The 16,100-nt window shown below is 38.2% G+C and overlaps 1 protein-coding gene across 1 annotated transcript; it reads right to left on the reverse strand.

Moving 5' to 3' along the window:
- Positions 1 to 3,707: 3,707 nt before the first annotated feature.
- On the reverse strand, positions 3,708 to 15,721 carry LECT2 (leukocyte cell derived chemotaxin 2). Its single transcript, XM_065935478.1, has 4 exons — positions 15,676 to 15,721; positions 13,517 to 13,613; positions 11,744 to 11,889; positions 3,708 to 3,874 (listed from the first exon to the last, which is right to left on the reverse strand). Exons 1-4 carry the CDS (start codon positions 15,719 to 15,721, stop codon positions 3,708 to 3,710), a joined length of 456 nt encoding a protein of 151 aa, XP_065791550.1.
- Positions 15,722 to 16,100: the final 379 nt, after the last annotated feature.

Genomic DNA, 16,100 nt, shown 5'->3' on the forward strand with positions numbered 1-16,100 from the left:
AGATGCATTGCTGAAATGTGTTAGGTGAAATCTTGTATTGTTTACAAACTGTCTTAATGGATTATAGCAGAAGCATTTGAGAAACTCTGAGAGATTTGAAAAGACAGAAATCATAAATAGAGCACAGACACTGTATGGTGGGTTAGATAGTTGATAGAAATAGTCGGTTTCTAGGTAAGTTCCTCAACCTTCCTTGAAGGCGTATTTTGACTTGCTGAATAAATTTGTAATATTGAGCTTTGGATCCCTTAAATTATGTCACTTACAATTTTATATTGTTGATTGTTTCTGTTTCATCTTGGCACTTTACAAAATATTTGGTATTAGAAACTAAGAGTACACTCAAAGTAGACATACAAAGGCTGGCTTAATTGTACTCTGTTTTTTAGCAGTATATAAGATCATGTTATGATTCAATAAATAATTCAATAAATAATTACATATAATAATTTTATATGTAAAATTACATATGTAATATGTAAAAAATAATTACAATAAATAAATAATTGTAATTTCTAGTGCATTTCAAATTCTACTTTGTTGTATTAACTTGTGAGAAAATGGGCATTAGATTAACATTAAGAAAGTGAAATCTCTCCGTCATGTCCAACTCTTTGCGACCCCATGGACTGTAGCCCACCAGGCTCCTCCGTCCATGGGATTCTCCAGGCAAGAATACTGGAGTGGGTTGTCATTTCCTTCTCCAACATTAGCATTAAATAACCCTAATTCATTTTATAAAGATCCTGTGATTGTAATTGGTTAAATACACTACTGAGATAAAAAGTAAATTTCTTAGAGGGTGTTTGTGAGGGAATCAGTGTTTATTGGATATATTTACTGTGTATCTGAAACTATACCAGATCCTTTGCAGAAGTGGTTGTTTAGTTAGTAACACAACCAAAACTCTTCAATGGCTACGATTTAATGCCTTTAAGATGAATGTGTACTTAAAATGACCCATAAGACCCTCCAGGTTCTGGCTTCTGGCTTCTCCCTACTTCTGTGACCTTGTTTCCTCCCACCAGGTGCCCTTGGCACTGCTGTTCTCATCCTCTTTCAGTTCCTTAAAACTGCTGTGCACCCCCTAGTCAGAGCGCATTTGTACATATTCTAGGCAGCTTTTAAAGTCATATGTTATTGTTAATATGCTCTGAATGTGATAAATGTTGTCACAAGAATGTAGTAACTCTTTCCTGTCCAGCTCTGGCTTCTTAATTGACCACTTATCTTGTTCTTTCATTAAATTACTTACTTTCAGAAAACTAAAAACATTTTCTAAATAAAGATGGATTTTATAGTCATTTAAGCTAATGCTGCTGCTGCTAAGTTGCTTCAGTTGTGTCTAAGTGTGTGCGACCCCATAGATGGCAGCCCACCAGGCTCCTCTGTCCATGGGATTTTTCCAGGCAAGAGTTACTAAAGTGGGTTGCCATTGCCTTCTCCGATTTAAGCTAATATCTGACACCAAAATTTTACGTATATGTTATAGTCACCTTCAATAATGAAAATTAAGTTACTCGGTGCTGTTACCTCCCTTTTATTTGAACCTGTGCAGTTCTTTAGACTGAACATTTTAACACTCAAACCTAAAGGAAAAGGAAATTAAGAAAACAAAACGACCTTCTGATACAGTGCACTAGAGGGCGCTATATTCTAGTGATTCTGAGGAAGGAAATCCTTTAGTCTGAAGTTTGCATTTGCGTTCAACAGATATGAGAGTGCCTGTGGGAGGCTAGGCAGAAGGCAGCAATTTTGCTCTACCTTGGAGAAGCCGTCTGTTCCGGGTAATGAGTCTGGTTTCTAAAACAGTCACTTCAGAAGGTTGATTATTTAGAAGGCTAAGTGTATATTTCATTGTTCAAAAATTTTAGAGCTCCTTTTAAAATTGCCTTTGAAATCTGTATGCTATTTCCTTTTTTGTGATCTCAATGGGAGCACAGACTTTGTTTTTTGAAGAGAAATGTAATCTTTGGGAATGACCTAAAGTTATTTGGCACTAGGGAGATGAATAAGGTAGATGATCAAACCAGATAGTGCCAGTGTTACAGTTTTCTTCTTTTTAACCAAAACGTAAAGTCTTAATTTGCTAGCCTTGTGTAAGATGTTATGACACAGTAGAGAGTAGTATCTAACAGGATATGAGAAAGTACTGATGGTGTTGTGTAGACTCTAAACTACCTGAGAGCCATCAGTGAGTCGTCTTCCTGGATACCCACCTGAGTCCCATTGCCTCTGTAACATCTTATTCATAACGATAAATACTTGTGAAGTCACCTCCCAACCATAAAACTACAGCATTGATAGTAACCTAAATTTTTCTGTGTGGTCCTTCCCTATCCAGTCCTGAGATAACTAGTGTTTATTATTTGCTTGATTTCTTTTTTATATGTTTTTATCATATATACATGTGTTCCTAAAAATTCTGTTTTTGCTTTATAAAACAGTATCATGCTATATGCTCTTTTGAGCTTTTTTAATGATTCATCAATTTTGTTATGTTTAGCTGAGGTTCATTTATTACGATTGCTGTATAATATTCCATTCTGTAATGAAACCACAGTTTGCCCATCTGACTGTTGACAGGCATTTGAGTTGTTCCGGGTTTTGCTATGACAGATAGTAATATCATGAACATTCTTGTACATAGATGCTGTATACCAATGCAGCCCCTTCTCTCTAGTAAAAAAGTTCAGTTGACTACATTTCCAATAGCATAGCTACACTAGGAATGGAGTCATTCAACTGGAGTTTTCTACATTCCAAAAAGTTTAAGCAAAAATTCATGAAGAAAGTTTCCAGAAGGAGGAATTCGCCTCACTCATTTCTTACTAAGATCTACAGAGCCGTATTATTTCTGGTCCTTTGAATAGTCATATGGTCTTATTTCCCTCTTATACCTGTTGTCAGCATAACCAGGAAAGAATCATAAGGATATACAATGATGTGTAAAAATAAGTAGCTGTTGCAGACATATGGCTCGATGAGGCTGACAGACTTGATTGCATGAGATACTTCAGGTCAGGGTAGCTCTCTTTTTCTTTTTAGTATTCCTTGTAATGTAGACTTTCTGAAATCAATGTTCCATATTCCCTTGGACTACTATCATTCGTTACCTGGAAGATCGACAACTTATATAGAGTGTGGGAATGTGTGGATGTCAAGACTGGCAAATTCTGTCTTATCCATGTAAACCCTTCACCCTCCAACCACCAAAGTGGTTGGGTATACCAATACCAAAACCTAAGGGTATTCTTGAAATTCTTTACTGCCTTAACTCAAAAGAAGCCTTGAGTTTATTCCCTTGGTATTTATGAACTTTATGTGTCTAGCATTATACAACACTCTAATCTTGTGCCCTAAAAACACTTAAGGTTTTTTTCTTATTTTCAAGCAGAAAGCTAGTTTTAGAAATGTCAACATTGCTGTTGGCACCAGTTTGAAATTGTATGTTTGTTCATCCTGTTTATTTAAGACTGAGAAATCTTTAAGAAAAAACACACCCCTGATCCCATAGGTTACAGATCAGACCTGAGAAATGAACTGACCCTCAAAACATCAAAGTGGCAGTGAGTTGAAATCAAAATGCTTTTTTCTTTCTTTCATTCATCATGTTTCTATTTGAGCACGAATTTATTGAAAAGCAGGATAAGTGCCTAGGTTTTAAGAAGGTGGCTGTCTTTTTAGAAGATCGGCTTGTCTTCCATCTATAGGTAAACAGTAGGATCACTCAAGTCACAGTTTTCAATATGTATGTGGGATTGTATTCCAGGGTAAACTTTCTGCAAGGGCAGCACAGTGCCCAGTTTTTCTCCCTTCTTGATAGAACCTTTATATTTAACTGGCTTGATGTAGAACATTTTAATGCAGAAACCTAAAAGAAAAGAAGAAGTAAAGTTATTCATTATCTAGATTTTAGTAGCCTTGAATCAGAAGTTTTTTTTTTTAAGAGCAAAAATGAAAAAAAGACAAAAAGAAAGGATGGTTGATTGAACTCAGTGAGAGAACAGAAGAAAATGACAAAATCATATCAGAAATGAAGACTAAAATTACAAGATGCTGAAGAAAGAATAGACTCAAATGAGTAGTTTAAAAAGGCATTGAAGAATAGCTGAGAAACACCAGCTAGCTGAAAAAATTGACCCAGAACAATGTCAACTTCAAGACAGATTCTGATAAAACAGACTTAAAGCAAAATAGAAATAACAGACACAAGAATACAAAGCTTTCTAAATACCAGAAGAAAAAAAAGACCTGTCAGAGCATAGAAATAATACCATTATAATACCATAATTATAAAATAATAACAGTGTTGGGACCAAATATATGAGTTGTATCTATAAATGTTAATTCATGTATTAAAAAGATTTTCATATTGTCTTGAAAAGCAAAATGAAAGTCTGTGCTGTGTACAATTAGACAGTCACTGAAAAGGTATAAAAATTCAGGGCCGGACTGTGGAAAACAGTGTGGAGATTTCTTAAAAAACTGGAAATAGAACTACCATATGACCCAGCAATACCACTTCTGGGCATACACACTGAGGAATCCAGATCTGAAAGAGACACGTGCACCCCAATGTTCATCGCAGCACTGTTTATAATAGCCAGGACATGGAAGCAACCTAGATGCCCATCAGCAGATGAATGGATAAGGAAGCTGTGGTACATATACACCATGGAATATTACTCAGCCGTTAAAAAGAATTCATTTGAATCAGTTCTAATGAGATGGATGAAACTGGAGCCCATTATACAGAGTGAAGTAAGCCAGAAAGATAAAGAACATTACAGTATACTGACACGTATATACGGAATTTAGAGAGATGGTAACGATGGCCCTATATGCAGGGCAGAAGAAGAGACGCAGAAGTACAGAACAGACTTTTGAACTCTGGGAGAAGGTGAGGGTGGGATGTTTCGAAAGAACAGCATGTATATTATCTGTGGTAAAACAGACCACCAGCCCAGGTGGGATGCATGAGTCAAATGCTCGGGCCTGATGGGCTGGGAAGACCCAGAGGAATCGGGTGGAGAGGGAGGTGGGATGGGGGACCGGGATGGGGAATACGTGTAGCTCTATGGCTGATTCATATCAATGTATGACAAAACCCACTGAAAAATAAAAAAAAATAAAAATTCAGGGCCGGAAAAGACTTACCTTGCAAATGGAAGGAAAGGGAAAACAAGGGTTATGATCTTGTTACCTTCAGGCCAGAAAGCATTGAAGCAAGACAAAGAATGACAATTATAATGCTAAGTCCAATGAAGATATAATAGTTAAAACTATCCAGGCACTAAATAACACAGAAATCATTATAGTCATTATATAACACGAAAAATCATATAAAGGAGAGATTACAGGAGATACAAGGAGAAATAGAAACCCAGTAGTAGTAGAAGACTTCAGCACATCTGGTGTCAGTGCAAACAGGTCAGCTGGACAGAAAGTGTAAGAAAGGCTATGGACGTGTCCTGCCCAACCCAGTAGCTGCTAGCCACTGACTGGCCAGCACTGGAAATGTAGCTAATTAGGTGCACTTTAAGTATAAGATACACATTGGATTTTGAAGACAGTACCCCCCCAAAGTTAAGCATTACTAATTTTATATTAATTGCATTTTGAAATGTTAATAATTTGGAGATCTTAAAATATTAAAATTAAGTTGTTTCTTTTTACTTAATGTGGATGCAGAAAAATTAAGATTACATATGTGGCTTTTATTATACTGCTGTAGAAAATCTAAGCGAAATCCATAAGCTACATTTTATATATGTAAGTTAAACAGAATATGTCCAGGAGTGCTACATTGATACTAATACAACTACTAGTATAGCAGTGCAAGAAGATCTAAATAAATGAAAGATATAACATGCTCATTGATTGGAAGACCCATTACTTCTAAGACATCAGTTCTTCTCAGTTTGATCTGTATAATCAATGCAAACCCAATCTAAGACCCAGCAAGATTTTTGGTGGAGATTGACAAACTGCTTCTGCAATTTATTTGGAAATTCAGATAACCCAGGACTTGGCAAGGCAACCTGAAAAGAAGAGCAGAGTTGGAAGATTTATACTATTAGAGATCAAGATGTATTTTATAGCTTAGATAATTAAGACAATGCAGTACTGCTGGAAGATTAACCAACTGGCCAATGAAACACAGTAGAAAGATTATAAACAGACCCACATATTTGCAGACCTTGATTTATGACAAGATACTGCTGTGCAGTGAGGAGAAAACAGTATTGGCATGTTAATGGTATGGAGTCAGTTATCCATATAGGAGAAGAATTTGATTCTTCTCATTCCTTACACAAAAGCCAATTCCAGAAGGATTATAAATCTAACTGTGAAAGGTCAAGCAATAAAGCTTGTGGACAAAAGCATAAGGTGAATATCTTTAGGGCTTCAGGGTGGGCAAATGTGTCTTAAACTTAGGTAATAAAAATGTATTAACAGTAAAGGAAGATATTACTAAATTAGACTGCATTAAAAATAAGAATTTTGAAAAAAAAATATGAATTTTGGTTTATTAAAAAACAATATTTGAAAAGTAAAAAAGGAACCCATAAAATGGGAGAAGATAGTTATAATACATATTTGGCAAAGAACTTGTGTCCAAAATACACAAAAAGCTCCCACATACCTCTAAGACAACACCAGACATTTTGCAAAATATGTGGATAGGCACTTCACAGTATCAATGTTATCAATAAATATGAAAAAGGGCTCAATATCATTAGCCATAGGGAAATGAAGATTAAAGTTAAAGGAGATTCCATTACACACTCATGAGAATGGCTGAAATGAGAAAAGTAGATAATACCAAGTATTGTGTATGGAGCAAGTGGAATTTTCACACACTCCTCGTGGGAGTGTGAATGAACAGCACCACTTTGGGAAACCGGGTGGCGGTATCTGCTAATGCGCAGATACATCCACCAAGTGACCCAGCAACTCCACTCCTCTAGCGTCTGCCAGTTGCTGAGTATATTGATTCCAGCTATGCATTCTGGACTGAGGAAGTTGCTACAAGGGAGTCATGTGGATGCACTCCGTCCACTTGTAAGATGGACCCTAGTGAAAAACTAGCTTGATCACCTGACTCCATGAGCCCTAGTCAGGGACCACAGTGCCTTCTGTGTCTTTAGGAATTAGTGTCAGTTTTAAGTGTCTTCATCTCCAGTGTGCAGTCATCCTGCCCAAAGGCTAGAGCAGGTCCCTTTGAGAATGGCTACAAGTAAGGTTTATAGTATAAATTTTTGGCTTTGTGACAGCCCTTCCTTAGAAAGGCTCGGCCTCCCTTTCATTCAAGAGAGCCCCAGGACTGTAAACTGACTCAAGTCTGGGAGTCAGTTGATAGCGTTGGGGGAAGATTTTCAGACCCAGAATTGATTGAGGTCAGAATTTTTTGTTCATCAGACCTAGAGTGTTTCCTTTTATACAAATCAAATAAAGCTTTAGTATGCTGCCCATCTATTTGGTTCTAGGTCACTGTGGTTTACCAGACAATGCCATAGATCCTTGTTTCTGATGCATCTGATGACTGTTTCACCTCTGCTGCCTGTAGGGTAGATAGTCAAGGTAGCCAACTGTGACTGTTCAGTGGAGTCCTTTCAATGGCAGTCGTTTCTCTTATTTTAAGCCTAGAGAAGATAGCCTCCAGATAGCTCCTTAAGGACGCGGGCTGCCCAGCAAAGTGTTTCTCATAGCCTTGGTGAGAGGAGTGTCACTGAACCCACCCCCGGCAGGAATGCAAATCTATGTTCATGAAAAGACATGTATTAGAAAGTTCATAGTAGCATTTTCCTAATTGCTTAAAACTGGATACTGCCCATATGTCCATTTAGAGAATGATTCAATAAATATACGTGCATGCAATGGATACTATAGGTAAATAACGATGAATGAATCTTACAAACATCATGGGAATAAAAGAAGGCCCCCACTCAAAAGAGTGCACGCTGTTTAATTCTATTTAAGTCATTTTCAAAAACTAGGCAAAAAGATTTTAAAAAGTTAGAAAGTAGTACAAGGGCTCTCTGGGTTGCTGCTGTTGTTATTTTTTCTTGAAATAGTGTAACCAGCAGGTTACACTGGTGTGCTTACTTCGTGAAAATTCATAGAGCTGGCCATTTTTGCTTTGTGCACTTGGCTGTGTGTATATTCTACTGCAATAGATTTAAAACAACCAAATAAGAAGCCTAGGACCTGAAGTACCAGGAGACCTGACTTTACCTAGAACATAGAACTTTTGAAAATGTTGTTTTTGTTCAGTTGCTAAGTTGTGTCCCACTCTTTGTGAGTCTGTGGACTGTGGCACAGCAGGCTCCTCTGTCCTCCACTCTCTCCTGGAGTTTGCTTAAATTTTTGTCCATTAAATTGGTGATACCATCTAACCATCTCATCCTCTTGTCACCCTCTTCTCCTTTTGCCTTCAATCTTGCCCAGCATCTGGATCTTTTCCATTGAGTCTGCTCTTCGCATCTGGTGGCAAAAGTATTTGAGCATCAGCTTCAGCATCAGTCCTTCCAATAAATATTCAGGGTTGATTACCTTCAGGATTTGATCTCCTTGCAATCCAGGGGACTCTATAAAGAGTTCTCCAGCACCACAGTTCAAAAGCATCAATTCTTCGGTGCTCAGCCTTCTTTATGGTCCAACTATCACATCTCTACATGACTACTGGAAAAGCCATAGCTTTGACTATATGGACCTTTGTTGGCAAAATGATGTCTCTGCTTTTTAATACACTGTCTAGGTTTGTCATAGTTTTCCTTCAAGGAGCAAGTGTTTTTTAACTTTATGGTTGCAGTCACCATCCACAGTGATTTTGGAGCCCGAGACAATAAAATCTGTCACTGTTTACAGTTTCCCCCCATCTCTGCCATGAAATGATGGCACTGGATGCCATGATCTTAGTTTTTTGAATGTTGAGTTTTAAGCCAGTTTTTTCACTCTTCCCTTTCACTTTCATCAAGAGGCTCTTTAGTTCCTCTTCACTTTCTACCATTAGAGTGGTATCATCTGCATACCTGAGGTTGTTGATATTTCTCCCAGCAATCTTGATTTTAGCTTGTGATTCATCCAGCCTGGCTTTTCACATAATGTACTCTGCATATAACTTAAATTAGCAGGGTGACAATACGTAGCCTTGTCATACTTCTTTCTCAATTTTGAACCAGTCAGTTGTTCCAAACCCAGTTCTAACTGTTTCTTCCTGACCCACATACAGCTTTCTCAGGAGGCAGGTAAGGTGTTCTGTTATTCCCATCTCTTTAAGAATTTTCCACAGTTCATTGTGAACCACATAGTCAAAGACTTTAGCCTAGTCAATGAAGCAGATGTTTTTCTGAAACTCTCTTTCTTTCTCCATGATACAACAAATGTTTGCAATTTGATCCCTGGTTCCTCTGCCTCTTCAAAACCCAGCTTGTACACCTGGAAGTTCTTGGTTCATGTGCTGCTGAAGCCTAGCTTGAAGAATTTTAAGCATAACCTTGCTAGCATGTGAAATGAGTACAACTGTTCAGCAGATTGAATGATCTTTGGCATTGCCCTTCCTTGGGACTGGAACGAAAGCTGACCTTTTCCAGTCCTGTGGCCACTGTTGAGTTTTCCAAATTTGCTGACATGTTGAGTGCAGCACTTTAACAGCATCATCTTTTAGGATTTTAAATAGCTCAGCTGGAATTCTGTCACCTCCACTAGCTTTGTTTTTAGTAATGCTTCATAAGGCCCACTTGACTTCATACTCTGCCTCTAGGTAAGTAACCATATCATTGTGATTATCTGGGTCATTAAGACCTTTCCTGTATAGTTCTTCTGTGTATTCTTGCCACCTCTTCTTAATCTCTTCTGTTTTTGCTTACCGTTTCTGTCCTTTATCATACCCCATTCTTGCATGAAATGTTCCCTTTATATCTCCTTTTTTTTGAAGAGATCTTTAGTCTTACCCATTCTATTTTTCCTCTATTTCTCTATTTTCCTCTATTTCCTGGCATTATTCATTTAAGAAGGGCTTCTTGTCTCTCCTTTCTATTCTCTGAACTGTGCACTCAGTTGAGTCTATCTTTGCCTTTCTCCTTTGCTTTTCACTTTTCTTCTCTTCTCAGCTATTTGTAAGGCCTCCTCAGACAACCACTTTGCCTTCTTGCGTTTCTGTTTCTTTGGGATTGTTTTTGTCACTGCCTCCTATATAGTGTTAGTGTTAATTGCTCAGTCGTGCCCGACTCTTTGCGACCCCATGGACTGCGGCCCACCAGGCTCCTCTGTCCATGAGATTTTCTAGGCAAGGATACTGGAGTGGGTTGCTATTTCCTTCTCCAGGAAATCTTCCCAACCCAGGGATTAAACGCAGGTCTCCTGCACTGCAGGCAGATTCTTTACCAACTGAGCTACAAGGGAAGCCCCAATAGTGTTACACAAACCTCTGTCTGTAGTTCTTCAGGCATTCTGTCTCCAGATCTAATCCCTTGAATCTATTTGTCACTTCCGCTGTTTAATCATCAGGGATTTGCTTTAGGTCATATCTGAATGGCCTAGTGGTTTTCCTTACTTTCTTCAATTTAAGCCTGAATTTTGCAATAAGGAGTTCATGATCTGAGCCACAGTCAGCTCCAGTTATCATCTTTGCTGATGGTATATCACTTCTTCATCTCTGGCTGCAAAGAACATAATCAAATTTGGGTATTGACTATCTGGTAATGTCCATATGTAAACTGTCTCTTGAGCTGTTGGAAAAGGGAATTTGCTATGACCAGTGCATTCTCTTGACAATATTCTGTTAGCCTTTGCTCTGCTTCATTTTGTACTCTAAGGCCAAACTTGCCTGTTATTCCAGGTATCTCTTGACTTTCTACTTTTGCATTCCAGTGCTCTATGATGAAAAGGTCATCTCTCTTTTGGTGTTAGTTCTAGAAGGTCTTGTCAGTCTTCATAGAACTGATGAACTTCACCTTCTTCAGCATCAGTAGTTGGGGCATAGACTTGGATTAGTGTGATGTTGAATGGTTTGTCTTGGAAATCAACTGAGATTATTTTGTTGTTTTTAAGATTGCACCCAAGTACTGCATTTCAGACTCTTTCTGACTATGAGGGCTACTCCATTTCTTCTAAGTGGTTCTTGCCCACAGTAACAGGTTTAATGGTCATCTGAATTAAATTTGACCATTCCCGTCCATTTTAGTTCACTGATTCCTAAAATGTTTATGTTCAATCTTGCCATCTCCTGCTTGACCACATCCAGTTTACCTTGATTCATGGACCTAACATTCCAGGTCCCTATGCCATATTGTTCTTTACAGCTTCGGACTTCACTTTCACCACTAGACACGTGTACAGCTGAACATATGAAAATAGTTCACATCAACTCTTGCAGAAATGCCAACATTTTCCAGTTGTGGAACTGGTAAATGAAAGCATCTATTCTTTATAGCTAATATTGCTGAAAGTGATTTTGCTTGGAGGATATTAAGCAAAGCCACGTGGGCCTCAGGAGGACAGTGCCCCAGTGAGGTATAGAGCCAGGTGGGGAGTGTATGCATAGAAAAGATGACTGTAGGGAAAGTGGTGAAACATCTTGGAAAATGTGTGGGCTGTTTTAGTATGGTACCCTTGTCCTTTAGTTCCTAGGTTTTGTTCCTTTGAAAGAAGAATGAAACTTCTCTGTATAGAATATACATTAAATAAGCATCAGAGATCTCCACTATATGCCTCAGGTACATACACCGCTTCTTACCTCTTCCAGAGATCCGAACACCATTATTGATGGCATTTTTGTTTTTATAAGGCTTCTCCTGGCCCATGATCATTCCGGTGAAAGGTGCGTAAACAGTAGAGCCATCTGAGCACAAGACATCTACACCCTGGTGAAGCCTCTGATTTCTAGGATGTAAATAAGAGTGAACAGACTGAAGAACTGCCCTGGAAATTTTATTGGCCAGGAACAGAGGTTAACTCACTGTTCCCAGTCCAGGGTATCAAAAATGTTGGGATGTCCCCGGTTTCCTCACTCTGTTTAGTCAGTTTTCACCTCCCTCTCTGCAGGTATTCATAATCATGTTGTAAAGGTTAAAGCATGTAAGATAGTATTTGTTACACAAGAGGCGGGTTTTTTTTCTTTTTTTTCACAAGAGGCATTTAAAAAAAATGTTAGCCATTAATATTATATGGCATCTGGGGGAGATGAGGCAATCAATTTAAATAAATTGATACCTGAATAATAGATACCTGAATCTTTACATCTGCAAGACCACTTAGAAGAGAGTTGACTTTTTATGGGAACCTATTATATAAAAAGAATCATAGTCTTATTTTCTGTCAGTGATCTATACACATCATTTATTGTGTATGACATCTTAATATAGTGACTGATACCTCCTGCAATTATTAAACTGTGTGGAGCACAAATGCACAATGATCCCAGGTTGTAAGGTTTCCTGAGGTTGTCTCAAACAGTCCTCACTCTTCCTTCTCTTACCAGGCTCTTCTCCCTTCTAATAGGCTACCTGAACATCAGATTCACCAGGATTGTTAGCCAGATACACCAGAATTATGTGTACAGCAACATCGAGCAGGTTCCATGTGAGGGGCCAGTAAGTTACTGAATGAGTCAAGTGCATAAACTTTAGGGTTTATGAACTAACTGGGCCTTAATTTTGGCAATTCAGAGGCCACTTTCCCCTGTGTCCCATTTCTCAGCCCTGTTCTATGTATGAGACGTTGCTTTGTGAGTAGTGTCTGTGTGAGTGAGAGTTCTGTGATTAGAGCGGTGACTGGTAATGCAATTGCTGCATGTGCTGTACACACTTAGTGATGTCTGACTCATTGCGACCCCACAGACTGTAGCCCACGAGGCTCCTCTGTCCATGGGATTTTCCAGGTAAGAGTACTGGAGTGGATTGCCATTTCCTTCTCTAAATGCAATTGGACATGTTGCTATTTCATCACAAAGTGGCACTCTCTAAGTAGTACTGGGAATTGTTGAAAATTCATAGTATGTCCCTCACTGTCTGGAAGAGATTACCTGCTTAGGGCCAGACTTTGGTATTTACCTCCCAGAGCCTGGGTCAATAACACCATAGTCTGCTAGGAAGAAGAGCTGAAAGCCTGAATCCTAGTCCCCCAGCCTTCAACCACCTTCAACTGTGTTTGGCAGGTCCCTCAACCCTTTGGTGTCCCATTTCAAGTTCCTCATCTGTAAAATGGGATGGTAAAGTTTGGTTTTCATGCTGGAAAATCCAGGTGAGACGAGTCAACATTTGAAAACACTGAGAGAGAAAACACTGCTCTCCTCTCTGAGGCCCGTATGCAGCGCTCTCTTCTCAATTCAGAGCCCCCAGTTGAAGCCCTGTTCTTGGAAGTTGCTCCAGACATGGTAATGTAACTGGTTTTGCCTCTGAATTTTCCTGCTGTCAGAAGGGAGAGGATGGTGAGCACTTGTGGAAACTTACAGCAAGGACACTGAGCAAAGGGGTTGAGCTGAAAGAGCGTATGTGTGAAAGCCCGCTACCTTTGAGCCGTGTACTGGCCACAGCCGTGGCCATCACATGTCCTGATCTCGTTGGAAGACTTGCCAGCACATATAATAGCCCATGGTCCAGCCAGTGCTGAAAAGGAAAAACATGAGAAGCAGATTTCCTGACCACATATTCCCAATATCCATTATCCTCATGTCTCCCAGTAGATTCAAAATTTCTCTTTTTTCATTACACTTTTTCTCTGATTTTTTCTGTAGTTTATGGGGTGGCCTGCCTTTAACTCCTGATTCAGCTATAAGATGGCCCTTTTTTCCCTGGCCGTGGAAGTTTGTTTTCTGACATGTAGAGTATTTGTAAGTTTATTTACAAGCATTCACCTTTATTGTTATTATTTGTTTTGTATTATCCCCCCCCCCCAAAAAAAGTTGTAGATTGTGCTTTAAAATTTTTCTTTGTTTATGACTTGGCGTGGGGAACTCTATGATTAGGTTAAACAAAATAATCGAACAACATGGCTCAAAGAAATGATTCTAGAGTAACTTTGAAATGTTCTTTATTTTTAGTCTTGATCCAAGAAGATGTTTGAATTTAAGGAAAAACAAACTATGAGTTAGCAAAGTTTATTTAACACTAAATGGATCTCTTTCATATTCGTTAACATAGAAGAGGAGATTCTTAGAAATAAGAACATGTCAAACTAATTTAGCCTAGAGTGGAGTGTGAAGAGAAGGTGGGGAAGTGAGTAATAACAATTATTTGAAAAATTGAGAAGCAGTAAAACATGGAGGGAGGGGGCTGGCTGTCTTCCTATGTTTTGTGCAAACTTTCCAGGCAACTTCTCATTATTAAAGTAAGCACTTGATAAATGTTCCTTTAAATTGTTTCCTGGATTTCTAATTATTTATATTCACAGAGAGATACATTAAGAAACTCATTGTTTTACTTCAAAGCAAACTAACAAAAATGGAAGCAAAAACAGGAATCTGCTAATTTGGTTGTTGATTGTATTTAAAGCTATTTTGCTATTCATTAATATATGTTATGAAAAGAAGCTACAGAATATGACCATTAAGCATATTCTTGAATATACTTCTAAAAGGTGGGTTTCACAAGTCTTATGCCTTGGGACCAAGTTTCAAACCACTTTGGCACTAATATTTATCCTTCAGAATTGAGGCAGATATTAGTTGTTATTATTAGAAATTAGTGTTCATGTCAATGTATGGCAAAAACCACTACAATATTGTAAAGTAATTAGCCTCCAACTAATGAAAATAAAGAGAAAAAAAAATTAATGTATTCATTTGTTCTTTTGCTATGACAGGGGAGTGTTCCCCTTGTCCTAATCCATACCAATTTTTGTGTCAGGGGTTTTCTAAATCAGATTCTCATACAAACTTTATTTTATAATTTTGTTCTAATTAATTCCAAACTAAGATTGTTCTTCCTTTTCTGCTTCTTTCATTAAAGAAATAGAACATTCAGGTGGAAATCATTGAGAACCACTCCTGACCCTGTGTATTCTTCCTATTCTGCTTTTTTTTTTAATGTTTTTTTTAATTGTGGTAAAAGTCACATAACATAAAACATACTGTGTTAACCATATCTAACCGTGCATTTCAGTGACACTAAGTACATTCATATTGTTGTGCAACTCTTCATCCATCTCCCAACTTGTTCACCTTCCTAAGTGGAAACTCTGTCCCCAATAAACACCAACTCCCCACTCCCCTCACTGCCCCTCTCCAATAGCATCTACCAGTATACCTTCTAACTCTATGAGCTTGACTATTTTAGTTACTTTGTATAAGCAGAATCAAATAATATATGTCTGCACCTAATGTTTATTGGAATGCATTTTTAAAGTTAACAATGTATGTCCTACACACAGACAAAGCTTCTTCTTCCCCTATGCAATACGGTAGGTTCTCATTAGATTTCTATCTTATACGTGGTAGTGTATATATGTCACCGCCAGTCTCCCAGTTCATCCCACCCTGCCATTAGCCTCTTGATGTCCATATGTTTGTTCTCTGCGTCGGTGTCTCTATTTCAGCTTTGCTTCCTATTCCACTGTTAACAACCAAGTATACAAGTTTCTGTTATGATTGTAATGTTAATGACTTTCAAATCTGTGCTTGGAATCAATTTTTAAGTCAGCCAGGATTCTAAGACAGTAATTTTGACTTACCAGGAGAAATCAGAGCAGCCAGAAGGAGGGCTCCTACGGAAAACATTTGTCTTTGTCTCTCTAGAATGCTTCTTCCTCTGACACTTAGGCTTGCCCCCACGCACTCTGTGAAGAATATTCCAGTCTGAATTAGTATTTTCTAGCTATTTAGCCTTAGAATTCTGCATCTCTCGTATCTTCAATTTGGTACGAGACCCAAAAATTTAGGAGAATGGAAGAAGTCAGATTTTAATACTCTGTGGACGACTATGTAGGACCTACGTAAAAGCTTTTCATCTGAAGAAGTTAACTGTATTGGAAATGCTGACTAAATATTAACAGAAGTGATATGACAAGGCTGGGTGAAGAGTGATTTTTCTCTGGGCTGTGACTGGTGGGAGGATATCCACATGAAAAAATGAATATTTAATGTTGTCTGCTAGTAG

Source organism: Muntiacus reevesi, chromosome 1, assembly GCF_963930625.1.
Source record: "Muntiacus reevesi chromosome 1, mMunRee1.1, whole genome shotgun sequence".
Taxonomy (NCBI): domain Eukaryota; kingdom Metazoa; phylum Chordata; class Mammalia; order Artiodactyla; family Cervidae; genus Muntiacus; species Muntiacus reevesi.

Bases quoted from the DNA above. Each gene is read 5' to 3' on its own strand.
- LECT2 (XM_065935478.1), bottom strand. From the start codon at position 15,721: ATGTTTTCCGTAGGAGCCCTCCTTCTGGCTGCTCTGATTTCTCCTG. The intron at 13,614-15,675 runs GTAAGTCAAAAT...TTTCCTTTTCAG, and splicing joins GGCTGCTCTGATTTCTCCTG to CACTGGCTGGACCATGGGCT. The intron at 11,890-13,516 runs GTAGCGGGCTTT...TTTACATCCTAG, and splicing joins GGCCAGTACACGGCTCAAAG to AAATCAGAGGCTTCACCAGG.